The 19,723-nt window shown below is 39.7% G+C and overlaps 1 protein-coding gene across 1 annotated transcript in view; it reads right to left on the reverse strand.

Moving 5' to 3' along the window:
• Positions 1–3,010: 3,010 nt before the first annotated feature.
• The window catches only part of LOC129106785 (gamma-aminobutyric acid receptor subunit rho-2-like), a 20,033-nt gene continuing 3,320 nt past the window's right edge, over positions 3,011–19,723 (reverse strand). The window contains exons 3-9 of the mRNA XM_054618006.1: positions 12,534–12,601; positions 8,752–8,975; positions 8,472–8,554; positions 7,647–7,787; positions 5,934–6,086; positions 4,292–4,500; positions 3,011–4,185 (exon numbers count right to left, since the gene is read on the reverse strand). Coding sequence (XP_054473981.1) covers positions 3,877–4,185; positions 4,292–4,500; positions 5,934–6,086; positions 7,647–7,787; positions 8,472–8,554; positions 8,752–8,975; positions 12,534–12,601 — 1,187 coding nt within the window. The 3' untranslated portion in view covers positions 3,011–3,876. The remainder of the gene's footprint in view (positions 4,186–4,291; positions 4,501–5,933; positions 6,087–7,646; positions 7,788–8,471; positions 8,555–8,751; positions 8,976–12,533; positions 12,602–19,723) is intronic.

Genomic DNA, 19,723 nt, shown 5'->3' on the forward strand with positions numbered 1-19,723 from the left:
ATTAATCTTACAATTCTGTTTAAGTACTGAATAAACAAATAGGATGCTACATGGTAATCATTGAACTTTAAAAACTTTGGACAGAGGCAATAAAGCTTCCAGTCTTTATGCTACGCTAAGCTTTAGCCCCTTGGTCCAGCTCTGTAAATTAACATGCACAGACAATGAATTTATATAAATTTCTCATCTAGCTAATTTCCCCAAAAAACTACTCCTTTAAAAAGTGGATATTTTGGAAGGTAGAACCTGCGTTTGAAACACACTTGTGCACCAGTATTGTGGAAGTAAACTGCAGAACTTACTATTTACCCACATGGTGAAATGCTGAATTTGATGCATTCACTCATTGTAGGCAAACAGACAAATGAAAAAAACTAATATACAGCCATTAAACCATGTTGGTGTATAAAAAACAAAGTTAAGGCGGTTCAAGTTGGTTACATCGCTAGTAAAGCTTCCCATGTTTTCAAGTCCTTTCAAAGAAATTTACATCTAGAAAGATACAGCATTGCTCCTCTGCAGCATGCATCAAGCAGTTTCTATACAAGCCCTGTTTCGTGTTTCTTTGCCAACTTAAGGTATAATGGCACATGAATCTATCGCTGCACTATAAATTAATAAATAAATAAATATCAAATGAAAGAAACTGAGTGATTGAACAAGCTGTAAATACATGAATAAATAGAAAGACTTTGCTCAGCAATAGTGTTGTGTGGTGCTTTAAAATCCCCATACAGCAGTAACATCCGGTTTAATCCTGGCTTTTTGGGTTGATTCAGTCTGGTTATTTCCAACAGTAGTCCATGAGTTACACAGGGCAGCAGCATTTACTGTCACTTTAATTGAAATGCCTTCACTGTAGCAGGAGTGCCGTTAAGGGAAGACAGCGTGGTATTTCGCACACTTACTGCCTCATTAGCCATCTGCTCTGGACACTTTTATGACTCAGTCAGATCCAAAGGTTAAAGAGGAAAAAAGCAGCAAAATGATCTGCTCTTAATATTTTTGACAGTTTGATCTGCATGAAAGAGAGTTTCAGTGAAGAGCAGGGTGATTAGGGAAGTCTAGACGGGAGGCTGGTTTGCACAAAAAAATTGACTGGCTCAGATCTAGCAGTCCAACTTCGGATAACACAGATGTGCAAAGCTTTCTGCACAACCTAAAAGCTCTGCCAATCAATATAGTCATGACATTGACCCATGACACTTCAAGAAACTGATATTTCTCAGAAGTGAGACCAAAACGGAGATTAAAGGGGAGTAAAATCTGACTAATATTGTTTGTTTTATCAAAAAACCCACATAATTGTTGCTCATTTTCTCACTTGACTTCATAAGGTGATGAAATATCCATGGTTTCTGTTATTCTGCTTGCTGTAAAGCATCTGTAGTCTCTTTCCAGACCTGTGAAAAACCACCCTCTTCTAAAAAAACATTTAGCAAATAAAATAGATCTGGTGTTGGACTCATCGACAGCTGTCTCCTAAAGTTGAAGAAACAATTTCTCAATCAGATTTCTGCAGGCCGGATAAAGAATGGGGACATGATCTGCCTACGTAGCTAAAAAAAATACACCAACAGGCCAGAAAAATGGCCGCCAGTGTGGATGAGATGGAAGCAATTGCACAGGTTGTTGTACGTCCACTTAAAGAAATAACAACCCTTAAATCTGCGTATTTATCCACATTATCATAAACATTACAAAGACATTTAACTAAAACTCCAATGTTCAGTGTAGCAGGGAAACATTGCTACAACCAGGAACTTTCATCTTGTGATGATTTGGGCGGTTCCCTGGGGAAACCAGCGATAATGTTTCCGAGCACCAGAGTCCCTTTAGAAAACCTCTCATTTTACTGCAGCAGGCCTGCAACAGTGTTCCCCTCTCAATCCTGGTTCTGGTTCTCCCGTGCCCCCCTTCCCTCCAGTGGGTCCAGCAATACGTCCTGGGTCTCGAGCAGCATGGTGTCGGTGTTGGCTCACAGCTGGGACCGGAGGAGCAGAGAGTAGAAGCTCTGCTCCTGGAGGAGGAGGAGGAGGAGGAGGAGGAGGAGGAGGAGACTCTGCTGCTGCCGGGAGCTGAGCGCTCCACCTCCCGCCGGAGCTCTGACTGCAGGCGGAGGCCCCACTGGAGCTGAAGGAGTACTCCTTTTGTTTTAAATGCCCAAACATGCACCAAAAGTGTTAGGACGCTCTTCAAACTGCTTCGACGTCTCTACTCCGAGCTTGTTTTGATTTTTCAGCATCAAATGAGGACCTCACACCCAAAGCTGTTTTTACCCCAGAGGACAATATTTTATTAAATTAATAAATAATTAATCAATTAATTATAATAATTAATCAATAATAATACTCCTGATGCTCTCACTGGTAAAAATGACAAACTTGGCCGGTGGTAGGTAAAATCAGCAGTCACTAATTTATGTAAATTATGTTTTCACTGCAGGACGGCATTTGTACTCAGCCAAAGATTGTTAAGAGGCAAGAGAAGCTTTACTCTGTAACACCACTGTACACCAGTCACCACTCCAACAGAGTGATACTTCTTCCAACTATCGATTGCATGACGCCAATTTCTCATTATGAATAATTTAAACTTCCATTTATATCATATCAATAATTTAAAACGTAATGTGTTAAGGGCTTTCTGTAATATCAAAACATTTTTGCCTAAATAGCAACATTTTCCTATAAAACTGCTGGTTCTGTGTGTTGACATTTCTAATCTGATGCAGTGCACCGTAGGAGTGTCAAATGACACACGTGGTTTTTCGCTTTCAGTGCCACAAAAATTACATTTTAAAATAAGCTGCAGACAAATGATAGATTTGCTACGAAAGCTTTCAAACATTGGTAGGATGTCACCTCTGGGCATATTATTAGCAAGCAGAGCTGCAGAGCCAACAGTGATGCTGCTGCTATGAACTTGGTTATGCTGGGTAACCTTTCTTAACTGTAATTTAACTTGTCAAGGAGCAATACTTGTGAAACCAGCCCCACTATGTTTTTGGAGTATGATTGAGACCCACTTTAGACCCCCTGAAAGCCTCAATTGCAAAAGCTAAAATCACAAGACATTTACTGTATTTTTCTCTTGTCACTAAGATGTCTTTTAAAAGCTTATTTATGCCCAGCAGTTGTCATTATTCAAGCTCCAAAACATATATTCATAAATATGAACAGTGAGAGCGCGAGACAATTTTACGCCGTGACGTTTAAACACACAGACAGCCAGAACCGCAATAGGGTTGCGCGAAGCAATGCTGTCCTCATGTCAGTTTGTGGACCTAAACGGAAACCCCTTTTGGACAAATTTGATCCAGTGCCTTTTCATGAGAACCTGATTAAAGCAGGACATTGTCTCTTCTCTTCTTGGATACCAGGACGGCAACTAGAAGAAAGTCTGTTTGTCGGGCTAGAGAAAGAGAGGCGAGCGTGCATATTCTGTTTGAGGGCGTAGTTGTGTAGTTGTGTGAGCGGTTTTATTGATAACTATATAAGCTGATTACTGATTGATGTGTCTGCAAAGTGTGAACAGCCTAGTTGTATTTGCTTGCATCCATTAAATCTTGTATATTGCGTACGTGTTTCGCACACTGATTGAGGGGTAAAAATGAGTTTCTGATATAATCATGTAAAGCAGGAGAAGCTGTTGAAGAGCTCCAGTCCAGCGATGAAATGTTCACACCCAGAAGCTTCTGATGTTCTTTTGCAATCCAGTAAAACCTGCTCCTCCAGAAACAGCTGTGTCTCTCTCTTCTAAGGTCAACAAAAAGGTTTCGCAGTTTCATGTCCTTCACTGCTACAGTTTCATGTCCTTCACTGCTACAGTTTTATGTCCTTCACTGCTACAGTTTCGTCTCAAACGCACAGACGCTCAGCAGTACACACACCAGTAGACCAGGTTGAACAGGATGTAGGCGCCGGGGAAGATCATGCGGGAGTAGGTGTCGATGGCGTGGGTGTTCTGGATGATCCGGAAGCCGCGGATGCCCTTCTTCTTGGTCCCCGTGGGCTCGGTGTCCAGAGAGAGATGAACCACCATCCGCTCCTGCTTTTCTGATGAATCCTCAGCCGCCATGGAGCCCCGCGTGTACCCGGCCAGGCTGTTGGCGTCCGCCTCGCTGTAGGTGCCGTCCAGCATCATGGTCCTGGCGTGGGACATGCCGCAGGTGCATGGGAGTGTCTGAGACTGGGCCAAAAGAGAGGAAAATAAAAAGGAATCAGGATTTAATAAGAAGTTGAAAGTACAGTTCTGGAGATGTACGCCGTTTCTGAAAAAAATAAGGTACCTGTTGCCGGGCTTTTTCTCTGAGCTTGCGGTCCTTGCCGTCCCTCACCGTCGTCAGGTAGTTGACGGCAGCGTACTCCAGCACGGACAGGAAGACGAAGACGAAACTGACCCAGAGGTAAATGTCCACGGCTTTGATGTAGGAGACCCGAGGCATGGAGGCGTTGACTCCGGTGATGATGGTGGACATGGTGAGCACCGTGGTTATACCTGAAGCACAGAGGACAAACAAATATGAAGAGGACTCATGTCCATGTTTATATCAGAGATTAGCTCTGGAACTTGGAGGGCAAAGACTAGAAAACTGGGGAAACTGAAACTGTTCAAACAAAAAGAAAAGGAGAAGGTGGTCCCAAGCCAGACAATGGGGATGATGTGAAATGATGTGTTCCAGTACAACAAGTCTGAATGAAACCAGTTGATAACAAATACGCTGTATTTTTAGCATAAGAGACACCGTAGCAACATGTCCACAGATGGAAGTTGAACATCTTTGTGTGAACGTCTGATTTAATGAGGCACAGACAAGACAGAAGTGCTAATAAACAGTTTATTATTACAGCTTTCACTTCTGCAGTAATCTTGGATATTTTGCAGGTTGGGGTTGGTGAAGTTCTTCCAACTTTCTAAGTCAGAAATCCGACTTCAGAGGGCGTCCCAGTGGAAATTTAAGAGCGAGTCCATAAGTTTTTCAAGGGAGAGGAGTTAAGGTAAACTTTATAGATTTGTTGCTAGGTGCTTTTAAAAAAAAAAAACATGAAAGTCAACCACTTAGTCGTTAAGTTGAGAACATTGAGGGTGAAACTCCTCTTAAAACCACAAATTGTCAAATTACGTTTCAATTTGTGTGCAGATTAAACAAGCAAGAGTCAATAGCCGTGTTGCAAGTCAATTGAAGTGAATTTTAGGTAAACATTTGGAATGTCACCAAAAAGAAATGCAAATTCCGTTAACTGGTTTGGAGACAATAAACTTGGCTATAGTTTAGTTTGGTCGAACCGGGCACTACACATGTCTGTAATCCTGCAAAAAAAACGAGTAGAGGAAGAAAACAAGTGTCTTCAGCCGTCAAACAATCTACAAGAGAAAAATGGAGAGAGGTCTTCAGGGATTGGATTCAATTAGGTTTTAATTATTCATTTGTGTTAGCTGGTATTGGCCATGTTTCATGTTGTCCGGAGACGAAGACAGCAGAAACTGATCAGTCATGTGAGTTAAATGTCCTCTATGTCAGAATTTATCCAGCAGAGGCGTTTCCATAATATATTTAGCTCATCAACTCTTTTATTACAAAGGAAAAATCCATCTGAAACTAACATCTGCACAGGATGTACAGATTTTCTATGCAAAACTTTTAAATGTGCATAAAAATGCATTGATTTAAACACAGCTAGTGTGATAATTAGCTCTGGCGGTGTTTGGAGATGTTTTTATTTTAATTTTAAGGCAGAGCCAGGCTAGCTGTTTACCCCTACTTCAAGCCTTTATGCTAAGCTAGGCTAACCACTGCTTGACTCCAAAACATTTCTCAAAATGTTGAACTCCTCTTGCATTTGAAGGCCTCTGGCGTTGTGCTACAGGTCACCGTCATGGTGCTCTGGACACACATCAAATGTGAACAGGCAGGATGGTCGCTGTGTTACCTAATGAGACCCTGGCGGGGACGGCCCTGCGGTCGATCCAGAAGGACACCCAGGACAGCATGACCATCAGGGTGGCGGGGAAGTAGGTCTGCAGCAGGAAGAAGAAGATGTGACGCCGCAGAGTGAAGTTGATGTACAGACGGTTGTACCAGCCTGGAGACAAGGGAGAAGCAGAATAACGAGAATGTTTACAAATCATTTTATGTGTCAGAGGTAAAACAGAAATGATGTGCGAAAATACAACAATAAACACAAAGCCAGGTGGAAATAAATCAATCTGCACAGGGGTGATAGAAATCTGGATGGGCCTATAAAACAAAGCAAAACAACATCTGAATAGAGAAAAAATAATTATATTGGATAACAACGTATCAAGGTATCAAATAACAATGTGAGGAAATATGCGAAAAAAAATTAAAAAGCCCAAAAGGCTTGTTTTTTTCCACATTAGTGCTCTACTTCCTGAGTTACTAACACATTTTCTCAGAGGAACAGCTTTTCTCTGGATCCACTGCTAATCTCCTCGGTTGAGTAACAGCTCGTTGGGCAAAGCCAAACAATTATATTCAGAGCTTTAACTGAAAGCTTCACTCAATAGGAGCCTTCAGCTTTTATATTTATGAATATAATTGATATGTTTCTATTTAATAACTTTAGTAGCAGTATTTTCTACCATGAAAACGGCTTTCTTTAAAGAAACAATGTCCATTCAAGTTGCAGTTTACATCCATTTTGGTGTAAAATGTCATTACTTACTGGCCAAAAACATCTTTAATGAGGTCACAGTCTCTAAAAGGATCGATTTCAGGTATCGTTTGACTGGAGAAGATTCAATGCTACTTGATATTGGGTTATTTCGGCCGACAACTAAAAGGTATCCAGTACCGATACCCAGCCCTGTCATTCAGTATCGGGAAACGATTTACATTTTTTTTGTAATAAATTAATTTGACTTTGAAATGACAGCTTTAATGAAGCCAGGAGGCCTCATTAAAGCTGGCGAAGGCAAGAATTTTTCAAACCCATGAGGATCTTAAAACTGCCTGAGCTGATTCTACACTAAGTGAAGACACAATCATCAGAATCAGCTTTATTGACACAATAATTGGCAGGTCTCTGCACTTGAGTCAAAGAAGAGGAGCAGATAGGAGATCGAGTCCAAAAAGACAAAGAACTGTCCTTGAGCAAAGTTTGCAACGTGTTCAGAAAAGCAAATTGTGAGAAAAAAACATCATACTATTATATATAAACTAAAGTGCCTAAGAGAGCAGGTGTTATTAAAGAATTTAATGTTAATTTAAAGTCTTGCCTCGTTGAGGTTCCACTCAGCAAACACACTAACTTCAGACTCTTTAATATCAGGGTCTGATTAACCTGTCAGCAGCGAGGCTCCCTTGTGTTCTCCTACTTGGTTATACTTTTATTAAACATGAATTTGTTTGCACAGTGCACCATGTAGGCATAATTACAAATGAAATATTTATGGTATTAGAAGTAGATTTTGACACGTAGGCCCTCGACAATAAAGGGCCTCAAGATTAACGGCATTAAGGTGCTTTCTGTTTTGGTTTATAATAACAACTTAATCAAAATACTCAATACTAATTGCCACACAGTGAGCTTGAGGTCTCCTTTAGGAGCAGTCAACACTTTTAACCATTGGGTAAATCAGACTAATGAATAAAGTTCTTTGTAAACTCTGCGTTGTTTTACCTGTGCTGCTGTAGAACGCCAGTCTGGAGGTGGTGTGGAACTTCTGGATGAGGAACTGAGACAGAGAGATCCGGTCATCGGTGCTCAGAGACTCATCGCCGCTTTTCCAGTACAGCATCAGGTCTTCGTCTGTGTACGCATCTGAGGGACAGAAAGCATGAATGCAAGGATAAATTATTGTTTGTTTGTTTATCATATTCTATTATACATTTTCATATAATTTATTTTTAATCATTTCTTATACTATTGCACTGTGTTTATTGTCACGCACCAATCACCAAGTCAAAAACCTTGTATGTGCAAAACATAGACTGTATATAAGAAGTGGTCGAAAGCATCATGAATTTTAGTTTAGCGACAATATTTGGACTGTGAAGGAGGGACGTACACAGCTCTGTTAGCAACCTGTAAATCACTGTGTAGCCCCGCCCTAAAGCATACTCCGCTTCATGGTCTTATAGGTTATGGTGTCTTAAAACTTCTCTCTCCTGTCCATCAGGGGGCGACTCCTCTGGTTGTATAGAAGTCTATGAGAAAATGACTCTACTTCTCTCTTGATTTATTCCCTCAGTAAACATTGTAAACATGAGTTTATGGTCTCAATCTCTAGTTTCAAGTCTTCTTCAATACAGCATGATGTTCATTTAGTAAATGATGCTCCATTTAGCAAATAGACTATGAACACTTTTGCTCACTGGTTGCAAAAAGCCAAGGCAAACAAAAAAATGCAGAACTCAAGGCTTCAAAACGTCAGTCCACAAACCAATGACTACGTCCACTTCTTATATACAGTCTATGTTTTCAGCAACAGAGTGGAGTACTTACAGCTCTCCAGCTCCAGCGTGCACGTCTGCGAGTCCAGAGGGAAACGACTGAAGTCCATGTTGCACGCAGCAGTGACTGTAACCCTGTGGGGGTAAAAACAGCAGAGAGTAAACATCACCAGCTCTCTGCAGGCTGCTACAAAGGCCTGCCAAGTCGCATTTGGTTGGTGTGAGAAAAAGCCCCGAGATAGCAGATATGTGTGTATATGTGTGTGTGTGTGTGTGTGTGTGTGTGTGTGTGTGTGTGTGTGTGGTGTGTGCGGGTTGCTTCCTGTCCTCACCTCAGGCTGTACAGGACGTGGCCGTCGGGGAACACCCGCAGCATGATGTTGTCAGTGGTGGTGTCGTGGATGAAGGACCTCTTGGAGTGGACGAAGAACACGTCGGGCACCCAGATCTTCTTCACCAGGCGGCCGTCAAAGGTCATGCTCTTGTTGGTGGTGCTCGGGAAGGCCAGCCTCTCGTCCTTCCAGTAGTGCCGCAGATACAGGGTCATGGTGAAGTCCTAATGTGGGGGGGGGAGAGGACAGAAAAAAGCCTCTGGATTAAGTCTCACTACGACGGACTCTACTTGCTTGCCGCCTCTTGGTTTATTGAATTCCTCTGGGATTATCAGTGCTGCTGGATTATATGGATTGATTATGACTCAACATACACGCTCAAGAGAAGTGCTGAACATATGTCGCCCAAGCACCATCCACAGCCTCCATTGGTCCTAGATTACCCCTTGTCTTCTCGCCTACAACCACTGTTGCTATGCAGGCAATACTTCACTACCCCCCCCTTTCGGCCGAACAGATCATCCTCTCTCCCACTCTCCTCATGGCATTACGTAACACCAGATCAGTTTGGAATAATGGCTGCAGCAACACATTGTACTCTTGGCACCCAACATGAAAGTACCTTTGATGTTGCGTAAGATCTGTGTCAATCTGTCCAGCGAAACAACCGTGATGTGTAGGTTACTAACGAGAGATGTTTTCAAGTGCTGTGATCTCAACGTATCCTTGAACGTTTTACATAACTGCGAGCATATTAGCGGTTTTAAACTAGGACAAATTGATTTCTTTAAGGGTCCTGGAGGGCTGAATATTTTAAAGCGAGACGATGTAGCTTTGGAAAGAAGAAATAAAACATTCTGTCTCAAACTTTTGAGACTTCAGACTAACCCAACATCGGGAGGTTGAGCTGGCTACGTCGTTTATTCAGGATCAAGCTGCACTTGACGGTAAAACTGCAGGACAGAGTGCAGAACTCCGGTGGGACCTGAGGAGATTGACTCTGTGTTTACATCAATGGAGCTCAAAGTTAAAGTTGATGGACAATGTTTCCTTGAGGTCAAAGTTTCAATGTTAAGATGTCAACAATTCTATCTGCCCTGATAATTGCTGTTGTTTCGACCCTTCTTATAAAAATTCAAGAAATGCACTACTGTTTTTTTTCTTTTCATGTGTTTCTTGTGTAGCAAACGGGCTACAACTGCATGTTGTTGTGCAACCTCCTGTTGCAAAATCCTTCAATCCTTGTAATGAAAAGTGAATTAGCAACAAATAGCACCCTTGTGAAATTCACTGCACGATGCACGAAGGGGGCGTTCAAATGGCGCGGTTTTTTTTGCGCCCTCAAAACTATTTTTCGAGTGTGTACGGAAGTCAAAGCAAGAGCGATACACCATCGTGCAAGCGTTTTCCAAGAGCAAATTTTTATTACAATATTATATAATATTAAAATAGTTCAACTTTTGGACGGCTGTTGCAGCGGCGTCTTTCTTTTGTAAATATCAGTCCACCGTAAATATCAGTCCACCATAAATATATGGCGTTGCTCATTTTAGTTCAGAGCTACCCAGAACTTCACGATCCGTCCCACAGACTATTTTGATTGCTTCACCCTTTCTGTGCAAAGACGTCACACCGTCCGGTATCGGTACATGTTTGACAGTTTCTGGTTCATTATAGTGTGTTACTGTGTCCAGTAGGCTGCTTGTCTATTGCACATAAATAGAGTAAAACATTATTATAAAAATAATGCTTTGATTAATAATTCCACCATTGCACATAGTTAAAAATATTTTAAAAATTGCATTTGCATAAATACTGACGAATATAAAATGTAACAATCTTATGTTGTGATAAACAATTTGCAAAAAAAATTACTGGTTGATTTTACGCAATGTTTTAGATAAGAACCAAAGGGCTTGGAGCTGAGAGCCATCAACAAGGGAGGTCAGAAAGTATTGATAAACTAACACATCTCTTTTTTAATGAGATTTGTAGACTGATGTCCTTTTAAATGTTTGTCTTTCCTTAACCCATTAACATCTAAATGAACCGGCAAAAGCGATTTTGCTGTGTATCTGCATCCTGCAGCTTTGTGATGTGACATAATGTCATCAAAAGCATTTTTCCTCCCCTCTGCTCCAAAACAATTAAATGCACACTGGGATCCAAATTAAATGTAATCCTTGGTCGTCCTTGCAAACAGGGAGCTTACACAACATCAGGACGACGCTTTTGGATCCAATTTATGGTTCCAGAACAGAAGGTTGATTTAATTATATAACTCAACAAAATAAACAATTCCTACCATTGAGCTTTCATAATCTGATTCTGATAATCCAACTGAAAACAACAGCTAAATGACTATAACTAAAAGGTTACGTTCGTCCGTCAGTTCAAAGCGCAGAAAGCCGAACACAGATATCTGATAAAGGGCAACGGATTACTGCGAACTGCATTCAGGCTCTGATCTTGTGAGTCAAATCAAAAAAATTGGATTGAGAAGACACGCGTCACCATAATCTTAGTCATTGTTGTGCTCATGTGTTCATTCTCATGCTGTAAATGAAAAGGGTTCCTGCCTCATTAGCTGTTTTGGCTGACGGGAGCTTTCTCCCCCATGTGTTGAAGCAGTATGAGCTCATTTGTCAAATTCTGCAACTTCCACGGCTGTCATCGATTTTCTGGGTTACATTTGCCACCAGTAACATAATCTGCTGGAATAGTAGTAATGATCACATTATATTACTACTTCTCCCATAATCTCATTACTTTGAGTTTTCCAAGGCCCAAGATGACGTCCTGAAATGTCTTGTTTTTTCCACAACTCAAAGATATTCAGTTTACTCTCATGAAGGAGTAAAGAAAACAGAAAACAGAAAACATTTAAGGAGCAGGAGTCTGGGAATTTGTTTGAATAATCAATTAATTGATTAATCGTTTCAGGCGTTTTATTTTCTAGTTATTTTCAGTACCCTCTTAGAAATAAAGGTGCCAACTTCAACCATACAGAGTTCCTCGACTTGCCCCATAGGAAAAAAACATCTGTGAAAGGGTCTACCAAGACAGGCAACACTTCTATGGTGTAATGGTTCCTCCAAGAACCTTCTCTGGAGATTCTTTCCAGAACCTTTCCACCTTCTAAGGGTGCTAGCAAGAAGATCCTGTACCAAGATCCTTTTATTATAAAGGCTCTAATCTAGAATCTACTCAGATGGTTCTATCGGGAACCCATTTATAATCAAAGGCTTTCATCCGGAACCCAACCAGAAAGTTCTACCGAGAATTACTTTATATTTCATGGTTTTCATCTAGAGCCCAACCAGGAAGTTCTACCGATAACCATTTTATATTCGTATCCACCCAGAAAGTTCTACCAAGATCCCTTTTATAGTCCACGGCTTTCATCTAGAACCAACCCAGGGTTTCTCGTGAGGCTCCTAAACGGCCGGGTGGATGTGGTGCAGCTCAACCCACAACAATCCTGATTCATTATCATAGTTTTTTGGTGAAGTGGACCATATAGGCTCTTAAACACCAGGACTTTCAACAATCCTTGAAGAACTCTTTCTTCCAAAAAGGGTTCTTTGGATGTAAAGGGTTCTTAATGGAACACTTCCCAAGTCTTACAAAGAACCCATTTGGAACCCCTATTTCTAAAAGTGTATCTGCAGCAGATTGTATTTCTTTTAGCTGTCAGTTTACAGCACCTACATTATTTATAATCCATTTTTTCAGAGAAACTCATTGAGTGAGTACGGCTTTTACACATTTAAGCCACTTACCATGTCTACCTCCGATATGCTGTCCAAGCTCTCCACCTGAACATCCACTCCAACGGGGACAGCTGGACCTGCAGATACATATGAAAAGGCCCATTAACTTCCTCTGTTTGTTTTGGAGTATCATAGTGCCATATTATCAGAACCAGGAAGATCTAAAGAGATACATATATCTCCTAAAGGAATAATGATATTGGACATTTCTGTTAAACCCCAGATTACATTCAATGACGATGTTTTAACGTCCAATGCAAACCTTTTTTTACAACCATATCCTTCTGACAATATCTGCAATTTCATTTAACTGTCGAGGAATAATTGAGTGCATGCCCTCAAACAACCAGACAAAAACAGAACACTATAAAATAACAGTTACATTTAAGAGCGGAGTACCTATAGGTACAATTAAGTTACGTTTGAATGTGTGTTGTAATATGTTCCCCAAAAACTAAAAGCGTTTTTTTGCATGTGGGACTTTAAGCAGTAACCAATCAGTTGAACAATATACTTTTGCTCTGGTTTATGCTTTTAGATGCTTGTTTAAGAAAGGAGATGCACTTATGACTTCTGGTGACGAGTAGTTCTCTTGAATACCTATGTTGAATACACTTATTGTAAGTCGCTTTGGATAAAAGCGTCTGCTAAATGACTGTAATGTAATGTAATGTAACAAGTCAAATAATGACTATAATAGGGATATATGATGGAAAATTGCCATTAACGGCTTTATAAATAAATATAAAACAAATGCCTGTCACATCTTGCTGATTGAGATACCCAACTTTCAAACAAAGACGCAATAGAGTGCTGCATCGATGACGTATTTTTGAAGGCCAACCTATGAAATTCGCATTGCAAAAAGCCAATGGGATTTTTCCATTGGCTTTTGGATTATTGCAGAAAATAAGCTCTGTGTCTACAAACGTATATATGTTACTTACTTGTTTTGTTCAGCAAGATAATCTTCACAAATGAACACCACTTTAGAACACCGCCTTTTTATAAACACTTTAAAGCTTTACAATTCACAAGATGGGAATTTACTGATGTATTTTTATCTTTTAAGCTGGTTTATATAACTTTTCTTTTTTACAATGATCTTGCAAATGACAAGGTAGTACAAAATGTAAACCATATTATGGTGTTTCATTTTTACATCTTTACTTAAGATTTTATTAAACTTGGTTTTTTTTTTACTTTTTACACAATGTACTAAAACACTGCCAGTGAAGAAGATCTTGGGTAGATAATAATGAGAATGAATATGAAACAAAATTTAAATCATACCCTCTAAACTAAAAAGAAATCTGGTTCAAATTTACATCAAACACTATTACTAACAACAGACCATATTTGAAGCATCTAAACAAAAACACATAAAAAAAACCATTGACTATAGGACTCATTCTGCAGCACTTTACGATGAGTAGAATAACTGTCGCGGATAATAAATCTTAGGGCTTAGTGATGAACTGAATCTAATGGTTTAAAAGTGGAGGCAGAGGCGTGTCTATAAATAACGTCACCATAATCCAAGAGAGACAGAAAGACAGCATAAATAATTTGCTTCCTACTGAACATACAAAATATTTGCTGTTTCTGTACAGATATCCAATTTCGTCCGTCAATGTGAAATTTAAACGTATCTTGTGATCCAGCCAGATACGAAGATATTTAAACTCTGAGGCCCTATCAATACTATGTCTATTCAGAGTAGTAATAACTATTGTCCACAATGCCTTTTTTGCATTCAGAACTGATTTCAAATTAGAAAGAGCATATTTTGAAAGGCTTGTTGTAGCATTTAATTGGCTGAGTGTACAGTATTAGCAAAGCAATACAAAGTTGTGTCATCTGCATAAAGATTGCCATTATTTGGTAAGAAGGATGTAATATTGTTAATATAAACTGTGAACAAGACAGGACCCAGTATAGAACCTTGTGGAACCCCATTTGACAGTGTTTAAAATACAAAACGATCATTTTTCAAAATCCTGAAAGTCCTGAAACCATTTACATTACTATTTGTTGTTGTGTTCACACTACTAGTGACAAAAGCAACAAAATGGCCAAGAGTTGTCAGCTACAGAAAGTGTCGCTCAAGCGCTTGTTGACGTAGTTATTTCGTTAAATAGCATTTGTTTTCAATGGAATTAAACAGGGTGAAACTATGAAATATGATTGGTTCAGGCTGTCACTTGAGCGCTGAAAAAAATGCAGACTAGATTAATATTTTTGCAGCGTGTCAAGTGTCGGCGTCAGTCTGTAGCTTCATGTCAACGGCTTCCATTTAAGACGACTTTTAGCCTTTTGTTTGTGTTGCTCGTAGAGTGAATTCAACATTATAATCAAAAACAATTTCACATAGCATCAGCTGGAGCATATCAACAACGTCAATAAACAATTATATGGAAGAGTATCCTAGTAGCCTTATCACAAATATCAAAACAGATTCACACACCCTTGTGTCATGAGTGTATTAAAGCCACATCGGCTGCTGTAGTATTAATCTGAGCAGCAGCACGGGTGCCAGCGTTACGTAACTGGTGGCAGAGCAAAGCTGCTACCTGGAAGAGGGGATATCAACCCGTGCCCAGTTCCAGCTGTCAGCAGAGTGTCCTCCCTACTCCCACTCACACCATATGCCGCAGATCACGAGCCAGATTCAAACCAAAGCCTGAGCTCTCGTTGACGTGTTGCCTCAGTGGCCGTAACACCAGACACCCGCTGAGAAGAAAAAAAAGCTGGAACAGCAATGCTCATGGAGCGAGATTGGTCTGTGATTATTTATTATTTTATCCCATCTCTGCAGCTGGATCACAGGAGGCCACAGCCGGAAACCAATCTTAGCTGAACACCACTGCAAGCACAGAAAAGCGTCTGCCCAGAGGGGGGTAGCTGTGAATGTAACCTAAAATTAGAGTCTGTTTCTTCTTTGTGCTCTAATGTTCAAATTGTTGGCTTCGGATTGAGGCTGAAAAACTGTATGTTTGGACAATCAGGCACACATGAAACGTCCTGCGTGTGGTTTTCGCCGGAAGATTTCCGTTTGCTATTTTCAGCAGACAGCATCAGCGAATTATTCCGAGTCACCGATCATCAGATGAGACCCTTAGAATGCGTCATAGAGCGGTCCGCATCATAATTCCTGTTGGCCCTTGTAGCCCTCAGTAGCACTTCAATGTGGCCTGTTTTCAAATGGGGCATGAAGCAAGAGAAAGAGCCAGCCAGTGGGTTTTTTCCCACCACAAAAGATGAACTCCAAACTCTATAAGTCAACCTTAAAATGCAACAAAACAGCCTGTTTGTGGGCGCAAGCTTCATGCAGAACAGCCATATTGATAGTTTCACGGTTCTGCTTCTCCGAGAGCGCCTTCTAAACCCCGACGGCTTCATTTAACACCACGTCTTACTATTTATAACGGAATTATCGTCAAAGCGTTTGAAGCGAAAAAACAAAGGCCCACAATCCTTATGCGTTTACAAAGTGATATAAAGGGGTTTTATGAGCTACATGTGGGGGATTTATGAATGTTTTATCAGGCTTATTATTTGAGTCACTATTTGTTTAGATGTTCGTTCATCCCTTTGGGTGAAATTTCATAATGTGTCTAATTAAGAAAGTTACACTTGTAGGCTAAATAATGAAAATGAATCTGAGAAATAGAGGATTTCAGTGTTAGGGAGGGACTTTTATTTTGATGTGTACCAGCAGATGTTCAGGCATATTAAAATTTAAAATGAGGTTATAGAGGGATATTTCCCTTGTGAAGGCAGTTTCCTTTTCAGTTTTTCATCCTGTTTTTCTGCTCTATACTAAACTAATGAAACTTTCTAAACAGAGTAAAAAATAAAGGAAAAAAAGGGCCAGTTCCCCCAAGCAGAGCTGGATTCATCCATTACGCACCTGAGGAGAAAATGAGCTGTGGCCCCCCCGATGCCACCGCTCCTTCAACAGCTCATTATGTACCGAGCACACTGCAGACTACACTTGGCAGCTTCATCTTAATTTTCCCTTAATACATAATAAATTCCCCCAGATGGTACTGCTTTGCTGGAAGTTAGCGATGTGAGACATCAATTTGTGGTAATTTAATCAAGAGTTTATATAGAATATCCCATGTAGGGCCCATCGATTAGAAAAGACCTGAAGGCCCGTTTAATTTCTGTTAAGACTCTGATTTAGTGGTAAATAATTCTCTATAACAAATTAGTCAAATCACTACAAACCAACTTGCCCATGAGGTCCAAGGCCCCAGAGTAGAATAGTAATACAGAGACTGTAGTTTGGGTTTCATGTGTCCAGGTTTAAAGATATCGGTCTATGAAACTTCTGCTTCCATCGTCCTTCGATACAAAGGTGAATTGATTTTTCTTTGTTGCGCTCACAGCACAGGACATTTATAGAAAGTTTTTAATTTAAATTTGAAAAAAAAAGAAAAAAAAGAAATAGATTTAAAATGTAAAATGAATACAATTTTAATAAATATTTCATGAATTGTATATGTAATAAAAAACCCATTTAAAACATACACAAAAAATAAAAAAATACATTTAACAAAGATAGAAATAAATATAAAAATATTAAATTAAAAAATGTAATACAAATTTAAATATATAAATGAAACAAAAATAATATACACAAAAATACACAATAAAGATAACAAATGTATAAAAATTATAAATTAAAAAATGTAATAAAAAAAAATAATTAATAAAAATTTTGAAAAAATTATTATTATTAAAATAGATTTAAAATTTACAATGAATACAATTTAAATAATAATAAAAAATGATAAAGATTAAAATAAAGATTAAAATAAAGATTAAAATAAATACAAAAATTAAAATAAATATAAATAATTGTGTCCCAGTTTACATCTGGAAGGGAATCTTTGTTTCTTGATTTCCTGTCATGTCTAAACTGTCCACTGTCTAATAAAAGCATCAAATACCCTAAAAATATTATGTGAAAAACTGCTGCAGCCTTTAAAGAAATAGTTCAGTATTCAGTGTGTTTCTGTTTGGCATAATCAAGATCAATATCTTGGTCTGTATGTTAAGCATGTATCCACCCTTTCCTGTAAGGTTTTCAGGATATAATAAACATGTCCATCATCCTCATCACAAAGCTGATCCAGAAACATAAACTAATCTTGTAAAAGCTTTGTACAGAAACTAAAATACCTCCAATCACAGCTGCACTTTGTCTCGTTTGTTAAATAACTCAGTGAGACTGAATCACGTAATTTCAACATGTGTGTCTGGAATAGAGGGAGAGAAAAAAAAAACAGCCTATCCATTCCACTTAATGATGCTGGACTGCTCCTCTTTTCACGGATTAGCAACTGTAAATCCACTGTTGGTTTACCCCGGCTGGATTAGACGGCATTAGACACTATGCTGCTCCGGCTGGAGAGAAATCCAAGTGAAAGGATGCATTTGGTGTCGGGGTTCTTCAGAATCCCACGGGGTGAAACGAGTGGAAAGCACGCTGCTTCTTTTATGCAAATGTAACTGATGCATGATGGGTGTATCCGCCTCATCTGATGTTTTTCCTTTAAAAACCAGAGGCAGACGGGAAAGGAGGAGCTCAATAAATAGACGACTTGATGCGATGAAAAATATCCAAACAAAGGTCTTCCTCCCTTTGGTTTCCTGTTTGTTTGATTTGTCGAGGTAACAGTCGGATGAACCGCCCAATGGGAGCAACTACAGGTGCTTTATTTAGGATAACAGACACCTTATCAAGAACCACCGCTCCACCTGCACGCTTTTGATAACATAAAACATCAACGACAGCATCAAGAATCTAAGCCAAACAATTAACATTTCTCCATTTAATATCTATCACAACAAAGCGTTTTCTGTGCAGCTTTTGGACAATGAACTGGCGCTGATACCCCCGTTGGCAGATAGCAGCGTCATTCTTGATAACCGGAAGCCGCCGTGTAAGAGGCTTTCATTAGTAACACTCCTTCTGAAGCCAGGAGGGAACCACGTTTCTCCCTCAGACGAACGAGTCAGCTTTTGATGATGTCTGAAAAAGACAATCCCACTCTTCTTCTTCTTCTTCTTCTGGTGCAAAAGATGCTGCCAAACAAAAGCTTACAGACGCAAGATGAAAAAAAGAAAAAGAAGGTGTTCCTCAATGGGATCCAGACTCCCATCTGTGGCTGCAACCGGAGTCCCAGAGGAGCATGAAATCCACCGTGGGACGTTTCATTTAGCTCGCCACCTCCTCCTGTGCTCAAATGTGCTAAATACCAGAGAATGGGACGCTTTGGTTCAACAAATAAGCTTCTTATTTTTAATTGCCTCCCCAAATCCCAGCGGCTGTGTCGTTGTGCTGACATTCAAGGTGTAGAGCAAGGACACACATAGCGGCAATGTCGACTCTCAAGTTACATTTACTCCGTTACGTACTCAAGTAACTTGTCAAGGTAGTTTTACTCCTACTTGAGTAGATTTAGAGAAAAATCATTACTTTTCCTCCGTTATATCAGGATACATTCATTGCACTACTACCTCTATATATTTAATATTTCATGCGCTCATGATACATTTATGCTGCAATCCATTGCAGGAGAAAATCAGCCTCCGACACGGAAAAGTGCGATGAAACGATCATTCAAGGCGGAAATTCAAAGTTAGCCTCAAATAAAATGTATCTAGCCCGAGCTTGCCAACATAAACACATCTGACGTAACAACAACATGGCGGCGAACACAGGGAATTACCTTTTAATCAATTTATACAAACTGTACCAAGCCTGCTTAAAAAGGGTTAGTGACTGATGCTGATTCTGTTGATTCTACTGTTCTGATATTCTCTAATCAGGAAGTGTTTGAAGCTCTGTTGTGTTTGATGCTCCTGTGCCTTTAATCAGGAACTGCTCTGAGAGGTGTGCTTTAGCTTCAATAGGTCAATTGTCCTCTTAACTGCTAGGGGGAGTGGCTTACACATCTCAAGGATATATATATACTCAGACCACACAAACCTTTCTCCAGTGTATTTTGACTCTGGAGGGATACTGGACTACTTGATTCTGCTAGGATAGACTAAGTATATTGTTTTCTTAAAATTGATCTTAAACTGTACCAAGCCTGCTTAAAAAAGGGTTAGTGACTGATGCTGATTCTGTTGATTCTACTGTTCTGATATTCTCTAATCAGGAAGTGTTTGAAGCTCTG

Source organism: Anoplopoma fimbria, chromosome 18 (assembly GCF_027596085.1).
Source record: "Anoplopoma fimbria isolate UVic2021 breed Golden Eagle Sablefish chromosome 18, Afim_UVic_2022, whole genome shotgun sequence".
NCBI lineage: Eukaryota > Metazoa > Chordata > Actinopteri > Perciformes > Anoplopomatidae > Anoplopoma > Anoplopoma fimbria.